Source organism: Amphiura filiformis, chromosome 6 (assembly GCF_039555335.1).
Source record: "Amphiura filiformis chromosome 6, Afil_fr2py, whole genome shotgun sequence".
In the NCBI taxonomy this organism is placed as follows: domain Eukaryota; kingdom Metazoa; phylum Echinodermata; class Ophiuroidea; order Amphilepidida; family Amphiuridae; genus Amphiura; species Amphiura filiformis.
Window position 1 is genome coordinate 13,718,419 of NC_092633.1, and position 24,891 is coordinate 13,743,309.

General features: G+C 37.7%; 1 protein-coding gene and 1 long non-coding RNA gene across 2 annotated transcripts; one reads left to right on the plus strand and one right to left on the minus strand.

The window, feature by feature from the left end:
• Positions 1-421: 421 nt before the first annotated feature.
• On the minus strand, positions 422-19,242 carry LOC140155003 (coiled-coil domain-containing protein 39-like). Its single transcript, XM_072177673.1, has 19 exons — positions 19,178-19,242; positions 18,798-19,060; positions 15,763-15,882; positions 14,652-14,798; positions 13,381-13,539; positions 12,199-12,420; positions 11,677-11,868; positions 10,444-10,547; positions 9,515-9,676; positions 8,711-9,041; positions 7,771-8,025; positions 6,907-7,046; positions 6,391-6,466; positions 5,877-6,036; positions 3,957-4,135; positions 3,163-3,294; positions 2,534-2,650; positions 1,947-2,032; positions 422-818 (listed from the first exon to the last, which is right to left on the minus strand). The coding sequence occupies exons 2-19, from the start codon at positions 18,888-18,890 to the stop codon at positions 635-637; spliced, it is 2,859 nt and encodes a 952-aa protein (XP_072033774.1). The 5' UTR covers positions 18,891-19,060; positions 19,178-19,242; the 3' UTR covers positions 422-634.
• A 1,591-nt stretch (positions 19,243-20,833) lies between these two features.
• On the plus strand, positions 20,834-24,547 carry LOC140155001 (uncharacterized). Its single transcript, XR_011859333.1, has 2 exons — positions 20,834-21,134; positions 23,259-24,547. It is a non-coding gene; the product is annotated as an uncharacterized lncRNA (long non-coding RNA).
• Positions 24,548-24,891: the final 344 nt, after the last annotated feature.

Sequence of the window (24,891 nt, forward strand, 5' to 3'; positions counted from 1 at the left end):
TATAATATTAAAGTGCCCCCAGGGTCAAATGTATCTTTTACATTATTGATTTGCGGATATTGATTTGCTAACATATAACAGATGAAACTTAACCACTGCAACCAGATGTATCACAAATGTTCATTTGTTTCCAGAAGAATACGTTAACCAATTAGGCATAGTTACTGAAACCAGGCCATGCAGTATCTATTGTTATTGAATGTTTGTCGGCACCTAGTTCCACCATCAGTTATCACAGAAATCAGTTTTTGTGGTTGGATTTCCAAAAGCTTCTATATTTAGTTGTAAACAACATAATGCATATGTGATAATGGTGACAATTCAATATCAATTGAAAGCACACACTATCTGACACTCCCTCTATTGATAGAATAATGTTCCTCTAAATTAAGTCAAATTAATTTGTGATTTGCTTTGTTTATGTTTCTCTCAGGGACTAAATGCAGAGATGACATCTTTAGAAATTCATTTTTAAATTTCAAAAAAGGTTGCAAATCCTCTTGTAATACAGAATTACAGACTTCATTATACAAAAGCCCTAGTCTCAATTATTACAGACATAACACACATATTGTTACCAAATAATTGGTATGGAAAGTTGAGCTTTTTACTACGCTATGACCAAGATAATGCATCAACGTCTACCAGTCCTACTGCTTCTACTACTAGTTTGGCTTGCTGGCCTTGATGAGCGCTGACTACGTCCTGGTGTGACATCCGTAGCTGAGCCACTGACACCTAACCCTCCTACGTCCACCGTCTTGAGAGCCATACTGCTGGCCCTACTTGATGTGGTACTACGCACAGAAGATGGAGTTCTGAAATGAAATTAATATTGATGGAGGAAATTGATCAGATTTGGGTATAATGAATAACATTAGTAAATGGGAATGAGACAAAACATAGCAGGTTCATGAACAAAGGTATGTGTGACCAAAATTCAAAATGACCAAAAATAAAGGCACTACAGTCAGTCTACTCTGAAGTACAAAGTACCAGCAGCAGACGCCTTTTATATTGTGCCGACTTTGAAGACAGCATACCTGCAGCAGAGACGCAGCACTGCGCACTACTTCAGAGTGGACAAACTGTAATGATAACCTCTTTTGCCAGAAAATAATTAGTTGCATCCTTTTATGCATCAAGAGTATTTTCTACTCATTTAGTTCATATTCTACCAGAGCTTTTGTGACAGCTGAAACTCTAATTATGTACAAGTTAAAATTGGATTTTTGAGTTCTCTAGTCTTGACACAATTACAGTGACTTTTATATCTTTATCTTCAATCCTGTATTTTTTGCTTTTTCTTCCCCCATATAATCCAGAATGAATATCTCTTATAAAAGCCTGTTTCCTTTGGAATGGTCTCATCAGGACACAAGCATTTCAGCATGATACACTAAACACGACCCATCATTCACTCTCATCTTCATGCAAATATCAAATTCAATTTCCCAAAGTCATACTTGTATAAATTCTGCTTGTTAACAGCAATCATGATTTGGCTCTAGAGGGCAGTATAATACAAAACTTATGGGAGTATACATGCGAGGGGTAATATATATCAGCAAACTCTTATTTAGCATGTTATTGAATTTGCAAGAATTATATTTTAACTTTTTTTATGATGACTTGCATAATTATGACCAATTGGCCTAATTTACTACGCTTTAATTGTACCAGCCTTATCTATGACAGTTAGTGTAAGTCTGCATTGGTAATTAAGCCCACTTTATACCTCAAAATTTTACTATGAAGAAAAAAAATTCTATACATTTCCAAAACTAAAGTTTCATGCTCAAATTCAAATGCTCAATATTATTGTAAAATTCTTTGCACTGATATTCAGAACCACATGATATTTGCACCAAATTGAAGAGATGTATCTCTCAGACAGGTAAAATCAATATCAAGATGCAATATCATGGTTATTTGTATGAGCTTACTTTGGACTAGTAGCACTGTATGATGATCCCGGTCTGGAACTGTGTCTGCTACTGGAACCAGGAGGTGGAGGTACTGGCAGACCAGCCTGGATAAAAGAGAAATATGTTTAATTAGTTAATTAATTACTAGCTTACCAATGCATACCAGAGTGATTCTTTGATGTTACAAAAAATAACACAGGCCATAGACATTTCAGGAGGACTGTTACGAAAAACCCAGATCACACGGACCATCAAAAAAACCAATATATATTTGGGTATTCAACCATGCAGTTGTCAGTCAATATGCAGTGTCTAGGGGCAACACATACATGATTGGTGTGAAGAATCGTAACATGCCATGCACTCTTCGAAAATGCTATTGCCAGTGTGTGATTGGTTGTGGCGTTTTTGCTGACATTTTTCTGAACTAATATCCAAAGTTTTCCAATCAGCTGCTGAAAAGGTCCATAGGCTGACTACTACATCAGCAACCCTGCATGTAAAGTGATTGTGTATGTTGCCCTCCCCACAAACACATCCAGCAAATATAGTGCAATCTAACAAAGACAAATTCTGTTTCATTTTGTTTGTAGATTTTTGCTCACCTGTGAGAAGAACATGTGTGCACCAGGTGCAATGTCAGGATAGTTATGAACCACCTCTCCAATTTGCTTCATGGTGGACTTGTTGAAGTCTCGCAACTCTCTCAGATCAAAATCACGCTGCAAAGTCAACATAATATTTATTGGTATTTGTAGCTATCACCACTAATAAGTACATACTTGACCAAAATCCCTGTTAAAGTTGTGATAATCTAATAACATCTTTAATTCTTTATATTAGCATCAGCAAATCAAGGTAAATCAATCAAAAATGGTTCAACTTTGGCCAAAATGTATACATTCTCTTGCACCAAATTGTATTTTCACTGCATCAAAATTGTGACATGTCTCCGGGTTAACACTCTGAGTATACCATACAAGTTTCAATAATGCATGCATTATAAGCCCCATACTGCTTGTGATAAGCATAAATTGAAAATCAACCTGTGACATTCTTTCTGCTCAAGACAAGCGATTGGAAAAAGTTTTCATGTCATGTCATGAAAAAGCATGAGCTCATATCATTTAAAATGACCTATTTATATTCATTGCTCAGTTCTTAAATGAATTAGGCTAACAAATTTCCACAATAATATCACTGTATGTCCTGTTTAGTCATTAGCATTACATACCTCTTCATGTGACTCTCCTTTGATTCTCTTTGCAGACCTTATATCACGGGCATACCTAGCTAGTTGCTTGGATACGCGTTCTATTTTAGATCCTTGTTCCTCTACTTCTTTGGATAGCTGCTTCTGTTTGTTCTGAAATCACAATTTTTTTCATATTTGTAAGTATATAAAGCATGCTGATAATAATAATATGATATAGAGTTTGGTGCATGTGTTTTCTTGTCTGTTCATAAAGTTTGGAATCTATTAGGTGTGAATGACCACAGATAAATAAAGTCTGAAAAACTCTGAAATTTGGCAAGCTCCTATACTTTGCATTAAAGCATCTGCAACTCTCATACCCATCTATTAACATTTTATTGGAAGGATAGGAAAGCTAAGATTTCAACTCATGGCAAGACAACTGGATGGCAGAACACATCATATTGACTGCATTTTTGGATGATCTTGATAGGAACAATAATACACTAGCTTCCACAGAAGAATGGCACTTGACCATAGTGAACGTATGATAGCGTAAACACAGAAGTGGGGTTCCGATTAGCTCCATAACAACAGACTGGTGATTTAACTGGCCAATTATACATCACAGCTTCATTCGGCACAGAACTGCTCTCATGTAGGACAAAAAAACCTGGCCTATGTAGGTAATTAACATGGCATGTATGTTGACCAGACCAAGAGAGTGCCGATCTTATCTGGAAGCTAATGTAGATTATATATGTAGTCACATGTCCCAGTAGCTGATTAAGCTTGCCATCATCATCTCAACAATAATATTGCAGTTGACCTACCTCTTTCTCCTGTATCATTTCTGTGTAGGCACTTTCATCCCTATTTAGGTTCTCCATTGTATTACTCATGGTCTGCAAATCTTCTTGCAGCTCCCGTATCTGACGTCTCTTATACTTGTACTTATCCATGGCTGCCCGTAACTGCTCTTCAAGATGCTGCTTCTCTTCATATTCTTCACCTTTAAATGAATGCAAGCATACAGAGAAAAATAATTGAACTAGCAAACATCAATTCATTAAGATGTTACTATTGTAAAAGCGAGCTGCTTAAAGGTTAAGTAGTCAGATTTTTTCATATTGTGTTTTGTACCTCACATTGAGGCCTGGAAATTGGCCAAATTTTGAGGTAAATTGCACTAACCGTTTTGATATTGGAAGTAAAAATATGTTTCAAAACAGCCCATAGAATGGTATGTGTGTAAAACCACATGGATGAGGCTATTACTTTTTCATTCATAAAATCTAAATGGAATATATTTTAAGCATAAAATTTCACCGCAATTATGAGAAAACTATGAGCTTTCTTCTGATGCTAAAAAGTGTGTGGGGGGGGGGATGAGGCTGTCAGGTCACCCATCTTAAATAAAGTTTATTTAACAAAAATGAGAGAGGAGAGGAAGGAGGACAGACTGGAGAGTAAGACAGCTGAGAATGGGATATAGAGGAGAAAGAGAGAAGAGAAAGAAAAGCAGTGGAGATGAAGAAAAGGTTCCAATTTGCCTTGATAATAAATTAAGCCCATTGATATAAACAATTCACTTGTAAAATCTATGAACAGAAAGGAAAATAATATATTACACAAAACTTTCCATCATCAGAACTTAACAATCAAGCTCCTACCACAGGTTAATACATCGATGCACTTTCGAGTGGTATCATGAAATAATGGTCTGTGCCCACCAGACCAGCCAGTTACAAGGGTCCAACAATTGGAGATTAGGTTACAGGTTGATGGTCCAAAGGGTCATTAGCTCAATAACCCAGTAACTTAAACAAGTTATAAATCCTAACCCTTCACACCACTCTAACTCTAACCTAGAACCTAAGACCTAATCCTAATCGTAACCCTAACCTAATCATAACCCTAACCCTAACCTAACTATCCTAACACTTACCCTAACCCATATCCTAACATAAAATGTCCTAACCCCTACCCATAACCCTTTTCAGACTAATGATTCTTTGTACTAATTGACTATTCCCAAGATTAGTATAATACTAGATTGCGCGGTTCTCGGGTCGGGCGCTTCTTGTGATTGGCCTATTTCTAATTACCCAAACCCGTTACCCATATACCTACCCTGACTTTTTAAACTACTATGAAATGCGTCTCTCAATGATCAAGACCAACTTGACACAACTTAATCAACTCTTGTTTGTTTTGTAGGTGTGATGCTTATTGCTTACTTCGGTAGTTCGGTAGGCCTACCCATCATCTGGAAACCCATCATTCGCCTCTTCCAAGCCCTGCCCTGTTACCACATTTAGAGAAACCGAAATTAGTATCTGGACGTGGCTATAGGCCGTTACTAAAGTAATGAAATCAATCGCGAGAAACGTGAACGCAAAAACGGTTACAGGTCTTACCACAACGGATAATTTTTATGTTAACCATTCTGGAGAATTCCGGAAATAGTCATGTTCTGCTGAAATAGGCCTATATGCACGTGTTTGGTGTATGCACGTGTTCGATATTGAAATATGTGTTGAAAATAAGGCCTATAATTATTGGTCCGATGAGATGCACCTGTTAGTCACACTGTAATGCTTTTCCGCGCACACTCCCGTTGATACTCCGCGAAAGTGCACCGTGAGCACGCGATAGTGCACCGCGTGAACGCGAACGCGATAGCGCGCGGACGGATGGACGGACGGACACGCCGTTATTAGTATTAAGATGTTACATACATTGTAACTTACTTGTTTCAGTGACTTTGTTGAAGCTTTTCCTATATTGTTCATTACGTCCATTCATTAATCTTAATGTGTTCTCTAATGCCTTGATTTCTTTCTCTGCTTTGCGTATCTTGGCATCAAGCTCATCTCCATGCCTCTGAAGCTCCTCTTTCTCTTGTGCTGCCTGTTAACAAGAAATTGTGTTTTACAGGATTATTCTTGGTCAGAATTTTTGACAAGCATACAATAGGTGAGAATCAATGGATTCTTACATTTTCAGAAAGTTAACGTATATGTAATCTCCAGTACAAGAAGGGAGTGCTGCATAATGGATACAGTCAATTTTCAACAAGAAAAGAGCAATATTCAAAATTTTAGCTACAAACATCACCAAGTTTGTGGTCCATGAAGATGTGTGCTAAATCTGAAATCCTCTATAAAGAGTAGTAAATGTTAACTTCTATGGAAAAGCATTCCATTAATTAGTGGTAACTTTGGCAAGTATTAAAATTAAAAGTTGTATATTGTATTTACTCACCCTGATGACAAAGTATGCCTGGGATCTGTCTTCTTCACCTTCAGGAGGTGCCATAGATATCATTAATATCTCATACCTACAAGAATGGGGAAAGATAAAACAATAAACAAAACAAAAAAACACTAACGATATATATTCATGCAGTACTAATCTAATTACCAACTCAATAATCACTTGATTTAGATGGAATTATGTTTCCCAACATAGCTGTATTTGCTTCTTTAGTTCTACAAAAAACAATGGAAGAGATAAGTTCAGAGCTCTATATATTTATATACCCAATACTCAAATTATATCAGGATAAGACAATGCTCAAACTGTCATTTCAAGCAGCAAGATGGATACCCCAAATGTGACTAAGATCACATGATCTGGTAAGACTTTCATAGTAAACTACTGGATGGACCAAAAGATCTATAGATTTCCTGTCTTTATTTTCATTCTTTATAAAGCGACCAATCCAAATGGTTCATTACTCCTTGATTGTAGACAATGCACCATACTTTACAAACATACCTCTTTCGTAGTTTATCAATTTTGCTGATTCTCTCATGCAATTCACTACTGACGGTACTTCTCTCCTCCTCTGCCCCTTTGAGTTGCGCTTGAAGCATTTCTTTGTGGATATTGATCTCTTGACGACGTTCTTTCATGGCCTAATAATGTAATTAACAATAATGGGAAACCTTTCATAAATCAAGTATGAGAATAGTCTGTAAATTATTCAATCAGAAAACATTGTGATGTCTTCAATGTTGATGTGCACTTGTGATTTACAATGAGGTGTTTGTACATTATTTATAAGAAAAGATGAATGAGAAGTGAAGACTGAACAGGGACATTCATATTTCCCCACAAGTTTGTATTTTCACAATTACTGAGTGGGGGATAATACTATCCCATTCACTCATGTGTATGGGAGCAAACCAAAGGTGTGTGTCCTATAAACAGAAGTCTGTTCACTAGGAAGCTGACCCCCACTCTCCCTTCCTGAAAAGTAAGTGTGAAACATTCACAATACCAACCCAAAAGGTCAACTTTGACCAACGTTTGGAAACATAATAATGAACTTTTCACCCTCTCCTCTCTAATGAAAGGACTTTTGTTTATAGGGCGTCATTAAACTTTTGGGTTGTTCTCTACATAAAAACTACACAATGAAGCAAAATTATCAAGAAATTCTTCACAAAATCATTCCCATCTTGAAAATTATTTATGCTATACATGAGATTGGTGTCATTTTAAAGCTTATTTCCAAATGTTTTCTCTATACTGAAAACTGCATATATATATGTCAGTGACTTCTACTTATACTAGCATTGGCAGAGCAGGACACAGAGAAACAAAGAGGTTAAACAGAACAAACCAACAACTACTTACCGTTTCCAACTGTAGCCTTCTCTTTTCAAGATTGAGGACCTCATCAGCCTTTGAATTGAGGATGTCTCTAAGACGTTTGATCTCCAGCTTCAGTATGTTCTCATCTACCATCTTATCTTGTTTGGCCCGGACAAGTCTGGTCAATTCTCTCTGTGAGCTATCATTGTGCAGGTTCAGTTCCTCTATCTTGCTAGTGAGATCGGCTTTCTCGGAGCCTGTCTTGTCAAGTTCTCGCTTCACTCTCCTTATGTCATCCTATAAACACATCAACATTTATCCATTAAGAATTACTCAATTTTCTTTCTGTTTTCACTTTATACAAGGGCACTTGTAGTTTTGAGTTTCGCTTTCTTGTTGTTATCTCATGCGGGAACAAAAGTTATAATGTGTTGCACTACCATATCACTCTAAACTCTGTTCCAGAGAAGAACAGCAGTCCCTTACTCAGATTGATCACGAGCATCCTGTTAATCAACAACATACATAAGCTTTGTGTTCCCTTCATGGGCGCCGATCTGTGCCAACCAACATGTTGACACATAATCGGCCCATCCAATTATCGACGATTGTCAGACGATTGATTCAGATAATCAAAACCCCACTTCCCCGATTATCGACGATTGTCAGACGATTGATTCAGATAATCAAAACCCCACTTCCCTGTTTACGCTCTGTACGCTCTCAAAATTTAAACAACTGCTGTTCTTCTCTGCCAGAAACTGTAGTGTATGTACATTATATAATTGTCCAAAGAAAACCTATAAGATTAGTCAACTTTGTTGTCATATTACATAACCAGCCAATTTGTGCTAAAATATACACCACTGCACCATGTTTACGCATACCTTGCTTGATGCACATGAAATAATGTTATTGGATTTTTAGAGTACCTTTCAATAGTACTGTTTAAAAATTTCAATAAATAAATAGTTGAGCTTACCTGTAACCTTTTCAATTGTGTGCTAAGTAGATTATGTGTGTTATTTCTCTCATCCATAATAGCAGTCAATTCTTTGATTCTAGCATTAAGGGCATCCATCTCCTCAGTGCTACGCTCTCCTTGTATACGAGCTATCTTCCTCTCAAGTTGCTGAATAGTGAAGTCTTGATTATAGATGATCTCTTGTTGCTTCAGAGAGTCATGATCTAGCTTATTTATTCTGCTGGTGAGATTGCGGCTAGCTGCACGACCTCCCTGGATCGATGCCAAGCTGTTTTTCTCTGTTGTGCGAGCCTCGTATAGCTCTTGGGACTTCTTGTATTGTAACTCTCTGTAAATTAACATGATGAAGGCAATATCTGAAGAATATGCTAGATTGTTTAAAAGCTGTATGTATTTGAACTTTGTTGCATATTCCTTACAAAGTGAACTCCTACCTCCTTGTATCTTGTTTCAGTGTTGTTATTTAAAGAACATTATAGTTAGACAAAAGTGTCTATATATTATTCATCGCCTTTATAAACAAATGAAGCATAAAAATATAAACATCAAGACCAACAGGAGTTTTGCCTGATCCCTGGCATGGAATAGGAACAAATAATGAAACACAATAAAACAAAAAATGTAATAATTGTAAGAACTCCCTAATGCAAACAAACGATCTATATTGTTCATTTTCTCCTATCCCTCTCTAATTAGCTCCACTCTCTCCCTGTCCCTCTTTCCTTTCTCTCTCTCTTTTTGTCTCTTTTATAACATTCTAAATTTAAGTATAATAATGTGAAGTTTCCCCTCATTGCTTACCTAAGATGTTTCAGCTCCTGATCTAGCAGCTTGAGACCTTCCTCTTCATCTCCCAGCATGCCATCCATAATAGCTGCCCTCTCTTCAGCACTCAGCTGAGCATTGGCGGTAGCCTTTAATTTCTCATTCAAGTTGTCTCTGTGATCTTTGGCTGCTTCAACTCTGTTCATAAAAGAAATATATAAACATAGATTATCAGTAAAACAATACAAATGAACAAGAATAGATAGCACTTGATTAGATATGTGACTGATAACCATACTTTATCATTTCAACTTTTGAATACAGGCTCAGTTTATTACGATGGTGTATCAGAGTATACAGTCACTAGCAGAATAGAATTTTTCAATGGTATTTTTAGCATATATGCATGTGGTTTCATCATCAGGAAAATGGTTCATTAATATATTGAATCAGTATATTATCGTACAATATATTAATGACTGAAGTAAATGAGACCATAATTCTACATTTTCAAGGTTCAAAAATGAAGTGTATTATATGCGATATTAACACAGCACTTCACAAGAACAAATTTTTCTTCATGTAAACTTGATGTTTACCCGCATCCATGTGGATCCCATTGATGTTTTACAAGAATCTTTTGATGTCAATTTGTAATGAAACCAGGTTCACCTATTTGAGTGTATCAAAAGTATAGATGAATAATGAGTAGCATACATGGTAAATTACACCAAATCAGCTGACTATAGCAGGAATTTGAATTGAATGAACACAGCATGACGATGCTCTCCAACACTGCGTAACACGGAAGTGAATGCAACTCTCACAGATTGGTTGGTATTTCCAATGTCTTGATTGATTTGATCAGTATTGAAGCCCTGCCCACATACTGTTGTGTTCATTCAATTGAAAGTCTTACTGTAGGCCATATTTCATTAAGACCTTGTGGAACCTTTTATACTTACTTATCTTTCTTCTCATCCACTTCTTTCCTGAGCTCATTTGCCTGTCTTCTCATAGCTTCTAGATCTGTAGCTGTTCTCTCTACTGTGAATTTAAGGGTTTCCAACTGAGAAGGGGGAAAAAGCCATAAGAAAGATAATCAACAAATAAACCAATTCTCCAACATCAATCACCTAAAGAAACTGGCAGTAGACATGAAAGGAAGTATTACATAACTTTAAGCAATGTTATATGACTGGTTCAATTCCTATTCATGCATGCTGCCAGATCGAGACTCTCCTTGCATATGGCGGAACCATGCAATGGGTGAATAATGTGCAATGTGAAACCCAATTGTTATTTATAATGCAGGACCTTGCCAAGACCAAGTTGATGACATCTTGTATTAGTTTTTGACAAGGCTCTTCAGTGGTCTTTGGATTTGGCGCTGTTTACAGCATCAACACAGAAGTGGGGTTCTGATTGGCTAATTAAATCACTTCATCATCATATTGGTACCTCATTCTCTGATCAAGCTGCATAGTGTCTAGTGACCTAGTTCTCAGTAAGAGCAGGCGGACACCGCTTCCTGAAAATTGCCTCTGATAAAGAATCTTATTAATGGTTGCTCCATAAGCTGAGCTATGGAGTAAGTTCTAACATCAGAAAGTGGGCCATTGAGCAGGATTTACGCACAAATCATACATATTTAAGCATTCTCACACATTCCGTACCCCTTCAAATGCAATGATAACTCCAACGCGCCCAAAATCTTGAAAACGTACATGTCCAGTGATGCAGTGATTTGATATAGAAAAAACAGATATTTTCATCTGGTAGTGATGACAACAAACATATACCCTTTTTTTTATTCTTGAGCATCCTGGCGAAACAAAATTTGGGTCAACAATTCAGTGAAATTGAGAGACAAATTAAAATAGAGTTAAAAAAAAAAAAAAATACCCTCTGGGAAATGTTTTATACCCCTTCAGATGAAAAAATCACAACTGAAAGGGTACAAAAAAATAAAGTATGCCCCTTCAGCAAAACAAAATGCTTAAACCATGCCAATGTCTGAAACAAGGCAGAGATTATGACATTACTTTTCCATGTGTGTAATATGTGACATTTTCATTTTGAGAAAAATGTGCTTTTCTCTCAAAATGCTTACTGTGGTAAAAAGTTGTAATATTTGAATCCCTTCATACAGTCCGTATAAGAAACATTCTATCCCAACTCTTTGCCTTGACACCTACCTCATCCTGAAACTGTATTCTTTGTGTTTCATTGCCCTGGTAGTCCAGCCTGAGTTTGGCAGCAAGGCGATCGGTGGCCTGGATCTTCTTCTGCTCCTCCTGGTTGTTCTCCATTTCAGAATCCAAGAACTGCTGCTTCTCCTTCACAGTTTCTTCATGTTGTCGCACATTAGATTTGACTTGGGCAAGATCCTGGATTGAAGCACAGAAATGAATGATTGATGATTCATGAAATGGAAAATAATGATAGGATTAATTTAATTTAGGCCCAAGGATTTGCGAATTGTACTGTCATGAATTGTGCAAAACCAAGAGAGGGTTTTACTGCTGAAGAAATAACCAACTTAGAGGCTCTCAGGTCAGATCATTGTTATTTACATAAGCATTATATCAAACAAGCTGTAAAAGTGGGTGTAAAACTTAGGCATACTATCATCATGTTTCTCAACCATGTCAGTGAAAATAATGCTAACTTAGGGTGTGCAGTTTTACAGAATATGTCATTGCTTAAATATTACTTACATTGGCAAGAACATCCATTTCTTTATCTCTTCTTTGCATCTGCTCAATGGTTGCCTCCCACTGGCGGATCAATTCTTGCCGGTCATTATGGGCTTTGCGAAATTCCTCTGCTGTCTTGTCCAGTTCCAACTGGGCTGTCAGCGTCTCCGTCATTTCATGGTCTAGATTCTTGCGCTTCTTGTTGGATTCATCGGTGAGCCTCTCCATTCGAAGACTTAATTCCTAGTGTTTAAAATGAATCGGGGTTCCATTCATGAATCTCACCAAGCTAATGTATTGCGTAAAGTTCAACTTGCCCATAATTTAGTCTTCACACGAGTTAGCTAGACGGACACCGGCTTCAAAACAACTAAAACCATTGCACTGGCTTCTATGCCGTTTTCATATCAAATGCCCTTGATGAGAACTTGATTTCAAATTGGTCAAACACACACACCCACCCACAAATCAAATATCCCTTTTGTTTTCATTTTCAGATTCCTCAACCCATCTAGATTTGTCGTTAATTCTCAATGTACCAGTATTATAAATAGTCAGATATTTCATGTTTTCATTTCAGCTCAAAAACCCATTATATTGTTTGAAGTGTTTCATAGAAATATTGACATCAAATTCTCCTAATATTATTTCCACACACTGTGTAAGAACTGCAGACTGTTCATGTGTAGGAGGGGGGGGGGGTAAACAGGCGTTTCATGTGTTATAGGCGTGTCAAACCTGCACAGTTGCTGACCTAATCAGGAATAGAGAAGGGCTTCATCGTGGGTCAAATGTGATGTGTTCAAGCTAAATGAATTGTTTGTCGCTAATTGCTTTTGAGATACAGCCAATGACAGTATTCTTTTCAGCTTCCTTTCAATTTCATTGTTCTGCACATATCTCTGGAACCGTTTGACAAGTACAATTGTGACCAAGTTTTCAGACAAATGAAACTCAGAAAAATTGCACAAGAATGAAATTGAAATCTGAATTTTTCATTCAACAAACAACTCATTTTGCATCACAAATGTTCATAATCACAGACCTGTTGTTTCCCCAGAGATTTGAAATAGTTGTACGAGACTGTGGCTCTTATTGTTTTAGAAATCATATACCCCAAATGAACCTGGCATTATTATCACTATTATATGCATGTACTAGCAGTGAATCAATTTTCATTTATATAGTGCACACTTCTCATACCTTAATTTTGGCATCATCCATTTTTGTGTACTTCTGCAGGGTCATGGAATCCTCATCTTTTCGGGCAGACTCTTCCAGCCATGCCTCCAGTGCTTGCTGGTCCCAATTTAACTGTGATTTCAACTCCTCTAACTTCTGAGTGTTTTTGAATATAGTATTCTGTAAATATGATTAAATTGTTATTTACAGTGTGTAATAATTATAAGAATATAACTCAAAGATTCACTTTACAAGTAATTCCATAAAGATCCAGGGAACATGCAGCTGCAGTTATTTGTTTAGGAAATCTAACATTACTCAATTTAAACAAGATTACAGTTATATGAATGCAGGGACTCAATTATATATCAACTAACACTAATGGACAAAAACAAAGCTATACGAACACCAAGCTGGTAAAAGCAGTCAAGCGAGCATATTTTAATATTTATTCATGACCTCCGCGTATCACACCATATGTGCATCCCAATCAAATTGCTTGTTAGATGATATACGCATACCAGCGTGGAGGTTATTGATATTCATCAATGACCTCCGTGTGTGCTTACGCAGTACAATGACTTCCGCTTGTGCACATCTGTGCGCACAGTGCTGTAATTGGTAAGTTCGTTTTAGCCTGTTCGACTTTTGAAGGGCAAAATATAGAAAAGATGTGTTAAAAATGACGGTTATGAATTTGTTTAATAACTTTGCATCAGTTATATACGTCGGGCATTGTGAAAAATCTAACCTTTTTGTTTTGGACCTCGATCAGTTCCAAAGGCAAAATGTTTAGATTTTTCACATAACTATAATCCTAGACTTTTAAAAAAGTCTAGGAAAATCAATCACATTCCTGACATGGTGTAGGTTGCCTACTTTAAATCTGACAGATGGGGATAAATTTGGTGGGAATAGATTTGTGCACAGTTTTTTCCCCATAGATTGGTGAAAAGATTTAACTATATATTTATGAGTCACCAAAGTCTGCCTCTGCACAAGTGATAAATCACAAGTACCATACTGCAGAAGTAGAAAAAAAATATATATATATTGAAAAAAAAGTTGAAAAAATACATACACATTCACACACAGAATGAATACACCACTATAAGATTCCCCTTTATGGCTAAAGCCTGGGTGATAAAAATAAATAAATTAGGGTTCCAGTGTACCTCCTGCATCACAAGTAATGAAATACATCGAAGGCACACCCTAACCTACATGCAGTGAATAAATGATGTACACATTAACTCTGCCAAGCTCTTCATAAATATAACCATTATACTCACCTCATGCATATTTTTCCTTTCCTTTAAATCTGCAAGATCATTTTCTAGCCGTAGGATCTCTTGTTTCAGTCGTCCTCCCTCTCTTTGGGCTACCAACTTCATGTGATCCTCAGTGTCAATTTCATTGCCTCTAGCACGACATAGGTTCTGAGGTTAGAAAAAAAAAGAATAGACATTTCTTTCCTGGTGAAAATAACTTTAATATACTCTTTAATGGGTTTACACGGTGGGAGCACGGTGGCCGAGCGGAACAAGCTCTGACTCATAATCGGAAGGTTGCGGGTTCGAGCCCCGGCGATGCCATCATGTTGTGCCCTGTGTAAGGTGCTTTATCTTGATTACTCCTCTTCACCCAGGTGTATAGATGGGTACCGGCATTCTTAAATGCTGGGAAGGTAACAGACTTGCTGTCGAGGAGGTGTAGCGATCCCCCTGTAGCAACATTACATGGAGGAGTCTGGCCCAATCGCCAATGAAAGAGAGATGGGCACTCCAATTAGATTTACCTTTTTAATGGGTTTACATAATTGTGTAACATGCTAGTTAGATGGTAGAAACCTACAATTCTTAAACAATGGATTGCCAGCTGCATAAAATAATATTAATAATATTAAAATTGAGCGTTTCTCTTAATGTAAAGCATGTTATTACCTCGTTTAAGCATGGATATACATGCATATTGAAGTATTGATGGTGCAAATCATAGGTGATTGTTAATTGTTATGTATTGAAAGGACCATGGTGTGAATCAATTTAACTTATAGTATCAACATAATTGTCATCACATTTCCAAATCATGGGTGATGTACATTGGGCAATTGCATTTGAAATCCACACACCCCCTGTGGATGATTTTCAAATTCCAACCAATATCCATCAGGTTTGGGCATTCCGATCCAGCCATTGTTGTACAAGGTCTATTATACTATAGGTCTAGATATACTTTCTAGCGTATTTCTAGTCCACTGCATGCGACAGAATAATGTGGACAGTCCTCTGTTGGATGTGGGTGTACACTATATGCAGTTGCAGGTTTGAAAACATTACCATTTAATATGGCCTCCTTTGTGCAAAAATATACAAACATACACCGACGTTCATGTAGCAGTACCTGGGTTTGATTCAGTTCTTGCTGTACATTCTTCATGTGTTCTGACATAGCAAATACCCGATCTTCACTTGTGCCGAGTTCTGTCTGCAGCTGCACAATCTCACGCTGCTTGGTTTGAACCTACAAAAAAGGAAAAACAAAACAAAACAATGAACAAATGTATTTTCTATGAAGTCCACATGAGTAAGTGTTTAATAGATATCGTAATTTGATTAACAAAAGCATTACAGAATTTGTTCACTCGTCTATGCTCAGGTGGTTAGGATAGAACTGAGGTGTTGTCACTTTATTTTTCCCTCAAATTTTTTCCAGGCTAAGTTATATATCAATCAGGTAACAGGCTTAGTGGCTTATGCATTTGATGGGGATTGGGGAAGCAGGCCCTTATAATGTTTCCAGATTTCCTTTTACAAATTAAGCGTACTGCTAGCCGTCCAACACATATTATTTTGCACAAGGTTTGCACAATGCACATGTTTGAAGTCGCACGCGTATACGCAATTGTTAACGCTGAAAAGGAGTAGTGCTGCAGAACGGTTGGTTACTTTTTCTTGGTTGCGTAGTGCTGTTGTATTGCTGCTTTGAACTTTTCTTTCTCCTCTATTGAAGTTATGTTGTCGGGTAGAGCATTCCACTCTACCAATGTCCTTGGTATAAAGGAGAACTTGTAACAGTTTTTGTTAGCTCTAATTTGTGTAAACTTGGTGTGCCTTGATGAGTGTGGGACTGGGATAGCGAGGCGACCCAGCAGTGCTTGTTGGAAGATTGTGATTCTCGCTGTCTTTCTGCAAATTTCTAGTGGCTCCCATTCCGGATCTGATTTCATTTTTGTAACACTGCTCTCCCTCTCGTAATCTTGACTAACAAAACGAGCAGCTCTATTCTGCACGGATTCTAGTTTTTGTATGTCTTTTCATCACAACAATTTTACAAACAAACAAAAGGAGCAATAAAAGAATAAAATTGCAATTCTCCGAAAATCAGTAAGGGTGGGAATGATATCATGTTATTTATTTTACTTGGCCTAATATCATGATTATGTGATAGGAAAAGCTGAAAAGTCATTCTTAAAAAGGTACTTGAGTTTTCACAAATGTTGTGAATGTATGTGCAAAAATGGCTTTCATGGAGTTGCAATCAAGGTGACAAAAAAACAGTTCATTTTTTTATTTCTTCCATGTCGGAGCTGTGCATATTGAGTACACGAGTGTAAACACATGGAGATATTAAACAATCACGCTGATTGGCTGATCAGCAGTCTTGACAACGAGACAGTTTACACATCAGTCGGCGCATATGGGAGGAGACCTCGCCACTTCTTCATGATTGCCGATCACCAGCACATACCTCGCCCGGGTTACCTCGACCATGTCGACCATAGAATAGGGTCAGAAATTTGCAACCAAGTGCGAGAATCCATTTGGATTCCCCCAGTGGAATTGTGCAAGAATCCATGGATTCTCGCCATTCTCTTGGTCGGACCGACGTTACAAAGAGGAAATAGCCTTGTAAAACCAGTGTGCGCATGTGCAGTTCCCCTTTCTCGAGCTGGTTGCTATGCACATGCTTGTGCAAAGGGGACGAAGGGGACAATGTTCCCGGATGTCCGACCGAGTGAATGTAGATTCTTGCAATTTTGTTGACGAGAATCTTTGCGAGAATGGATTCTCGCCAAATTTCTGACCCTGTAGAAAAAATAAACTGTACTGCCTCCACTAAAAACTATGATAGCAAGTTTTACCTGCTTTGTCGCATGGTTGAAATGTCATTCCATTGTCCACACCTGCACCACATTTTGTTTTGTATTTTTGTATAAATAAAGCCGCCTGCCTTTTTTGGCATAACAGATAACATGGATAAAGACGATAGAAAAATTATCAAATTTGTGTACATCGTGGAACATACTCTTTGCGTGGCTGTGCGTAGTAAGCAGTTATACGCAGATAGCCTACGCTAATATGGACGCCAGTGAGAGTAGCGTTATGCTGCCGATGTAGTTACCATGATTAGTCGCGGAGTAACAAGTGTATAGGTATGCCAGGCAAACCTTAATTAACACATTTGCTAGTCAGCCAAATTCGCCTAGAACACAATACATATATTTTACATAGAAATATAAAAGAACTGGCCGGTCAAGGAAACCTACATAAATATGACTATATGTTGTCTATACTTCACTTAACCCAAATATGATTTTTTATGGTGATAAGTCACTTGCACATGGAATTTTAGAGGGATTTATAATTAAAGACAGAGATAAAAACAATTTATCGCATCTGATGTCACTGTCAATTACGATCCTTGATTGGTTTACACGGGTTAATCAGCGCGTAAAAGGATGACCGATCTATCTGGTGCTGATCGGAGAAAAGGAATAGCAGCAAATGGCGAAAAAATTACGTACTTTTACAAGGCAAAAAGCAGCTTTTCTAGGCATTGTGCACATGGTGCCTTCGGTTAAGAAAGTTTCCTACTATAAAGACCTAACTTTTGAGATGGTTTGCATGTTTCAAGGTGCAAAATTAATAATACGGCGCCCGGTTATAAATCTGCGTTCAGCAAGTCATCATCACAACACTTGTAAACAAACCGTGTTCGAGTTTGATTGACAGATGACGTCAGACGCGATAAATTGTCTTTATCTTTGACTTGTCTTTCATTATAGCAGTTCCATTAAAAAAGCTGCTATCAACATGAGACTAAGATCTAGAAACACCACCGCCGCCGCGGGCACAGAAATGCTTTTTGGGGGAATTTTGCTAGCTGAATCTTTTTGATGAAAGTCAATCTTTGTACTTTGACAAGATGTACTGTAACTTTGCTACGGAAAGTGCTATGAAAAAAAGGTTTTTAGTTTTGGCTTTCTTTACTCAAGGGCTTTAATTTGATATATAAAATGATGCAGTTTGATGGCAAATTTGAATTCACCTGGCATACCTAAAGTGTAGTTGAATGTTCCACGATGTCGATGTACACAAATTTAATATTTTTTCTATAGTAAAACTAGTCTAAAGTAAAGAGAACTTTTCACTTACATCTTCTTCCAAAATCTTATTGTCCTGATTTGCGACAGGGACTTTTAGCCCCTCATCCCACTCCATCTCGCTCAAAATGCTGTTTACGCTCATTTTGAGAACGCCTCCGAACTTCGCTGTGTGCAATGTATGCAATCAAGTTGTTAAGCTTGCTATTGCTTGATGTGTTGACCAAGGATTCTGTGTTGACTGTCACTCAGTTGTTGTTGTTGTCGTCTCGCAGTAAACTGGAGTGAAGGTCAGTTTCTAGTCGTGCAGCAGTCCTAAAAAGAATATAAAATGTGCAAAATATAAATCCTACACAAAGGAAATGAATCTGATGCTTATTTAATTACAAATAAGTGGTATTTACAGGTTTAAACACTAGTTTTCTTTCTTACGTCTATCGACTGTTTGCTGTGGTTACCGAAAATATTATCGGCACACAGGGCTCAGAACTCTTTCGCCTTTTTACGGTACGGATGGGCTCGCCGATTTGCATTCATGGTCGGCACTCAATCAGGCACTCAACTTTAGGGGCTGTGTAATAATTACCGTATGAGCCCCGGGGGGGGGGGGGGGAAATTTCAAACGTACTGTTTTCCTAAGACTTTTTAAAAAGGCGCCCCATGAATGTGTGCCAAAAATCACTTGCCCCCCTCTCTCGGCCCGCCAAAAATTGCTTGCCACAGTCTCGGCCCGCCAAAAAATCTTTGCCCCCCCCCCCCAGGGGTGTGAGAGGCCACAGACCAAAAACGAGGAAAACCACTATAAACAGCGTAAAATCAGGGTAAAAACGCCAAATATGGGCTGAAAATAAAAGAAAAACGCGTAAATTTTGGCAACAAAATGAAGATCGAGGAAATCAGCTGAAAAGAGGAACTCTCACATCCCTGCCCCCCCCCCCTTTGAACATACGATGCAATTTTTTGGATCCCAATTTGCAAACCTTAAATGTTAAAAACATTTTATAAGTTTATGTTGCGAGCGCAGCGAGCAGGAAAATTTGCATATTAAGGTACCGTTCACAAACACTTAGGCCTATCATCGGGCCTGGTGCAAAATGGGGGCCCTTAAAAGTTTTGACCCTCCTAAGGGGGAGGGGGCTGAAAAAATTTGACCACAAATTTTCCCGGGGAAATTCGAGTTTATATGCATTTCTATGGGGTTGACCCATAGGCCTAATTTTCATGTCAAAAAGGGGGGGGGGCGAAAAATGTTCGAATACACTAAACAAGGAGTCACTGGGTAGCCACACCTAAAAAAGGGTCATTGGATTTATCCGACTTCAAAAAAAAAATAATAATACGGTGGGCCTATTGACAGGTGCACATAGGCCTACTGTCACTTCAAAAGTGGGGGGGGGGGGGCACTTAACACGAATGACCAAACGGATATGTCCCCCGGAAGGATCCCCCTTTTTCAATTTCACAGCTCCAAAAGACCTGCTAAATTTGACAGCTCCGAAAGTCCATTGACGATAATTCAACTCTTTAAAAACAACCCTAAAACAGAGGCTCCGGAAGATGTTAAATATTGGGCGGGGCCCAAATGGTGCCTGGCCAAAATTATTGGGGGGCCCAATGGTAATTTTCCATAGGCATCCAAAATATTGGGGGCCTGAGCCCCCCCCCAGCGGTTCCGGAGCCACTGTAAAATATTGCTCATTCGTCACATCTGAGACGATTTTCATCCAGGAACCAGAAAGACCCATAAAAAGTTAATCTATTCGATTACGAATACGATGAGGGTCAAATCTAAAGCTTAGATTATGTTTTCTTATCTAATAGATTAAAACTGAATTAATCTCAATTAGGTTAAGTTTTTAATCTTATAGATAGGCCTACAAATTCAAATGCATAAGATTGACTTTTTAAAATTGAAATTACCATAGTATATATTTAACATCTGTGCGCCCAGCACTAAAAAGAGTAACAAAGCCTTGTGAAATAAATCATTACATTCGCAGTTTTCGGAAGCGCTTGACTTGCCCAATGGAACTTGGCCGATTTGGTCCAGTACTGGGCCAGTGTTGGGCCACACCTGGTACCGGCGATTGGATCAACAAAAGGACCTTTCGTGTGGTCCAGCATAAGTGACACTTGGATTGGACCATAATGCGGAGCCGCTTGCAATGGGCCACATCAAGCCACTTTTGATGGCCCAGAGCTGGTAGTACCACGAGCTGTCTTTAAGTTTTCATAAAAATTCTAATCAATCACCGGATGTGTTTAAGCTTATAAAAAGTAAATTAGATGCCGTTTAAAAGGTTTTTATTCGTATATCTTGGTCCAAAAGCATATACATATTTAACAGAATGTTAGAGGATTCAGGCTGACCACTGACGACATCGAATAGGTATGTATAAACTATAAAAAAAATCTTGTAATTTCACATGCATAAATCTCATTTGGTTTCATTTTCCGCGAGCGGAGAGTGTCATGTCATGCATGTCAGCTCAAGAACATGAATGATGAACATGATGTAGGACTAGGAGATATGACAATGACATATTTGTGGTAAATATGCTGACTGAATTTGAATCCACGATTAATGGAACAGTTTATTAGATCATTAGAAGACACAAGTTCATTCTGGTGAATGTATGACTTGCATTGGCATGCCGCTTTGCAATGCATTTTGGTTTATAGGTGTTCCACTCTTTTGCAAAGAAAATGGAGAGAAGAGAAAGAGGGGGAAAGGAGAAAAAGAGAGAGGAGAAAAGGAGAAGAGAAATACTTACATTGCACATAGGCCTGTGCCTAAAAAAATGGACATGATTTGGTTCGTAAGTAGGCCCTATAATTATATAGGCCCTAGGCTAGGCCTGTGATTATTAATTTAGGCATTACTTGAAGGCGGGTCCTCGGCACAAAAATGTGAAAATTACTGCTGGCCCGTCGACATGCCTATTAAGACTGACTCAGACTGACTGATTACTTCAACATCGATCCATGCTTTAATTGCGAGTCTCAAGTTTTTAGGCCTAAATGCCCGGGGGCACTCACATGTAAAGGTGGTACGGGTATGTGCAGCGGTCAAGGCCAGGGTCCCTTTTTCAGGCTCTCCGGCAGTTCCTTAAGCCCCACATTTGCAATGCTCCAGAAATTTTTAGCTCCAAAGCCTATAATTTGGTCGATTTTAGTTCACAGAGCCCCACAAATATGTTGAAATTTCAGTTCATCAAGCCCCTATTTTGACCCAAAATTAGTCCGTGCCGCACACCCCTACCAAAATTTTAGTTGAGTGCCCCCCAGGCCTAAATGTAGCTTGTGTAACATTTAAAATTTTGCAAATTGAGTTTGCCCACCCCCTTTTTTGATAGTTTAAAAATAATGCAGCAAATGGCTTCAATTGGACCGTGATTGATTTTCCAACTTCTGTGTGGGGAACATCCCCCTCAGGCTCAGACACCTCCTGCGTAGTGGATAAACAAGTGGCCAGCCATTTTCGCTTCTGCTTTCAACATTTGCCAATTAAAACTTGTCCACAAAAGCCCGCACAAAAGCCCCACAAAAGACTTCATGGACTGCTCATTTCACACATTCTCGACTTTTTCAAACTAAGATTTTACTAACTAATAGTGCAAAATGGTCCACCAAATCGCTTCAATTAGGTCTTCATTTGGCAAAAGTTTCTTACTTCTGAGGGGGAACATGATCACATCAACCCTCAGACACCCACCCTCGTCAGCGCAAGTGCGACGCGATGGCCGCTATCGGACAATTTAAAAATTTTATTACTTTTTCTGAAATTGGGCTCTCGTTGGGCATCCAGTTTTATCGCCTTGCGCCTGGGTGTTTAGGCCTATTCTATTTTGAACTGCTTATTCTGAACTGCATACGGTACTTAATTTTGTTTAAAAGCTACGGTAGGCCTATAGCTTTTTTGCATTTTTCAACCCAAATATCAAGTCACTTTTCAGGAATGCCAGCCGGGTAAAATGTGTGTAAATAAATTTTATCACCATTAGAAGCTTTGTCCAAAAGTGCTGTAGGCCTACCTTAAAATCATATGGTCTCTTTAAATCTTAAATCATGACTCTTAATTGCAGCCTCTCTGCTTACAGGCCTATGTATTTACATATAAAAGTAGAAAAATCCAAATAATATGAATTTCATGGTGAAATGGCTTGTGGTTTGCTGGAGGTCATAGGTCAAAAACTATGGGGGGGGACAAGCAATTTTTGGCGCACATTCTTGGGGCGCCTTTTAAATAAAATGCTTTAAAAGGCTTAGGAAAACAAGCGATTTTAGCGGGCGGTGGGGGACAAGCGATTTTTTAAGAGCCGTTTGGAAATTTTACCCCCCAGGGGTGCTCATAATTATTGCACAGCCCCAGACAAGAATAAAGAATCGGAACATGTGTTATTTAGTGACTTTTTAAATAAATACCGCGATACTACTGAAAATGATATGAATAAACATTTAGATGACCAAAATGTTTATTACTTTGTATCAATATTTTATTTTGTTGTTTCAGACAGGAATTGAGGAATATCACATCAGAAAGTATCGTGACTTGATCAACATCATTCACAGAGCCAAGTATGAAAATGGTTACATGGTGACAGTGAAAGCAGACAATTGGAATGACTTCAAATCAACACCATAGATGTGTTCCAGTTCAAATATTGTTGAAATTGCATTGATTTTGCATATTTTCAACCGTGACTATAGGAATACATGCCATTCAGACCAACCAGGCTAGAATATTTGCAAACTAGTTTGAGGATTGACTAGTTTATGGTTAGTCAAGCTGGACGGACTGGTAAAGGTAGATGGACTAGCTTAACGTTAGTCAAGCCGGCTTGACTAGGTTGCTCGACTAGCTTCAAGTTTAAATTTGGCCACTCTGTGGTATGTGACCTCTGACCCAACTATAAGTGGGGAAACACAACTGTCAACTGTCAGAGTAAACTACTGATACTGTACTACACATATGGTCACATTTTTTAAGTTGGGACCCTAAAAAGGGTGGATTTGTCACATTTTTTCGTTTATTTGCCATTCAAATGCTCATATTTCTCAAACAAGACATCACAATTGAGTATATTTAGTCTCATTTGGAAGATAATTTATTGCTTTAATAATATCTGTAAGATAAAATCATAAAGAAAGTTTAGATCAATCACTATAACTCGTTAATTATAATTGGTCAGGGGTGGAGGAGGGTGAGGATGCGCGAGGGTGAGGATGCGCACTGTGTATTTCCAATGGGATAGGCAATATAAATGAATAACCGTGTCTATATTAGTTCATTAACTTATTATTTTATTTGGATAGTAGCATTATTGTAATAACCCAACCTAAATAAATGTTAATTTAATTCCCAATTAATTTAAATATCACTAATTAATTTGAGCCTCACTATATTACAAATTAATACAGCCCAAAAATTATTACCCATTTTTAATTATAATTGGGAGAAATAGCTCTGCAGTGGTTTAATGCAGCCAGGCTATTATTAATTAATGTTCCTTGATTTTTAAAACAATTGAAAGCTTTTATATTAATTGTTAACTTCTAGGAAGTGTTATCCACTATACAGTATATCCATACCATACATTGTTTTAGGAGCCATTTGCCATGCAAATCTGCATGTATCTAGAGTTAAAGACTTACAAATTATCACCCTATATGATTGTCAAATTGTTATGTTGATTTTCACAGATCAGCAGTAAAACTATTAACAAGATGTCAGTGCAATTATTACCAGGCATAACATGTTGTGATCAATAAATAATATTGTGAATGTGGGTAATTACATAATCATCGGAATTTGTTTTCTTCATTTTTGAACACCCTGTATAATCAAATCTGGCAGTTTGAAATGAATTGTTTCTTTCTGACATGAAGGTATGTTCATGAATTTCTTTTAAGTATTTCATTTGAACAAATAGAACATACCTTTTTGTCATATGCCTGTACTAAACAGAATTTATAGTTTTTTAATGTAAAAATCAGACAAATTTTGATCACCCTGTAATTCCGTTATACAATTAATTAACCACTATAAATTATATATGTCTGGATGGGCATTACTTTTGGCTTCTCAAATATGGACTTCAATTTTTATTTTAATACACTATGTATAAACTAGAAAGCATACAACA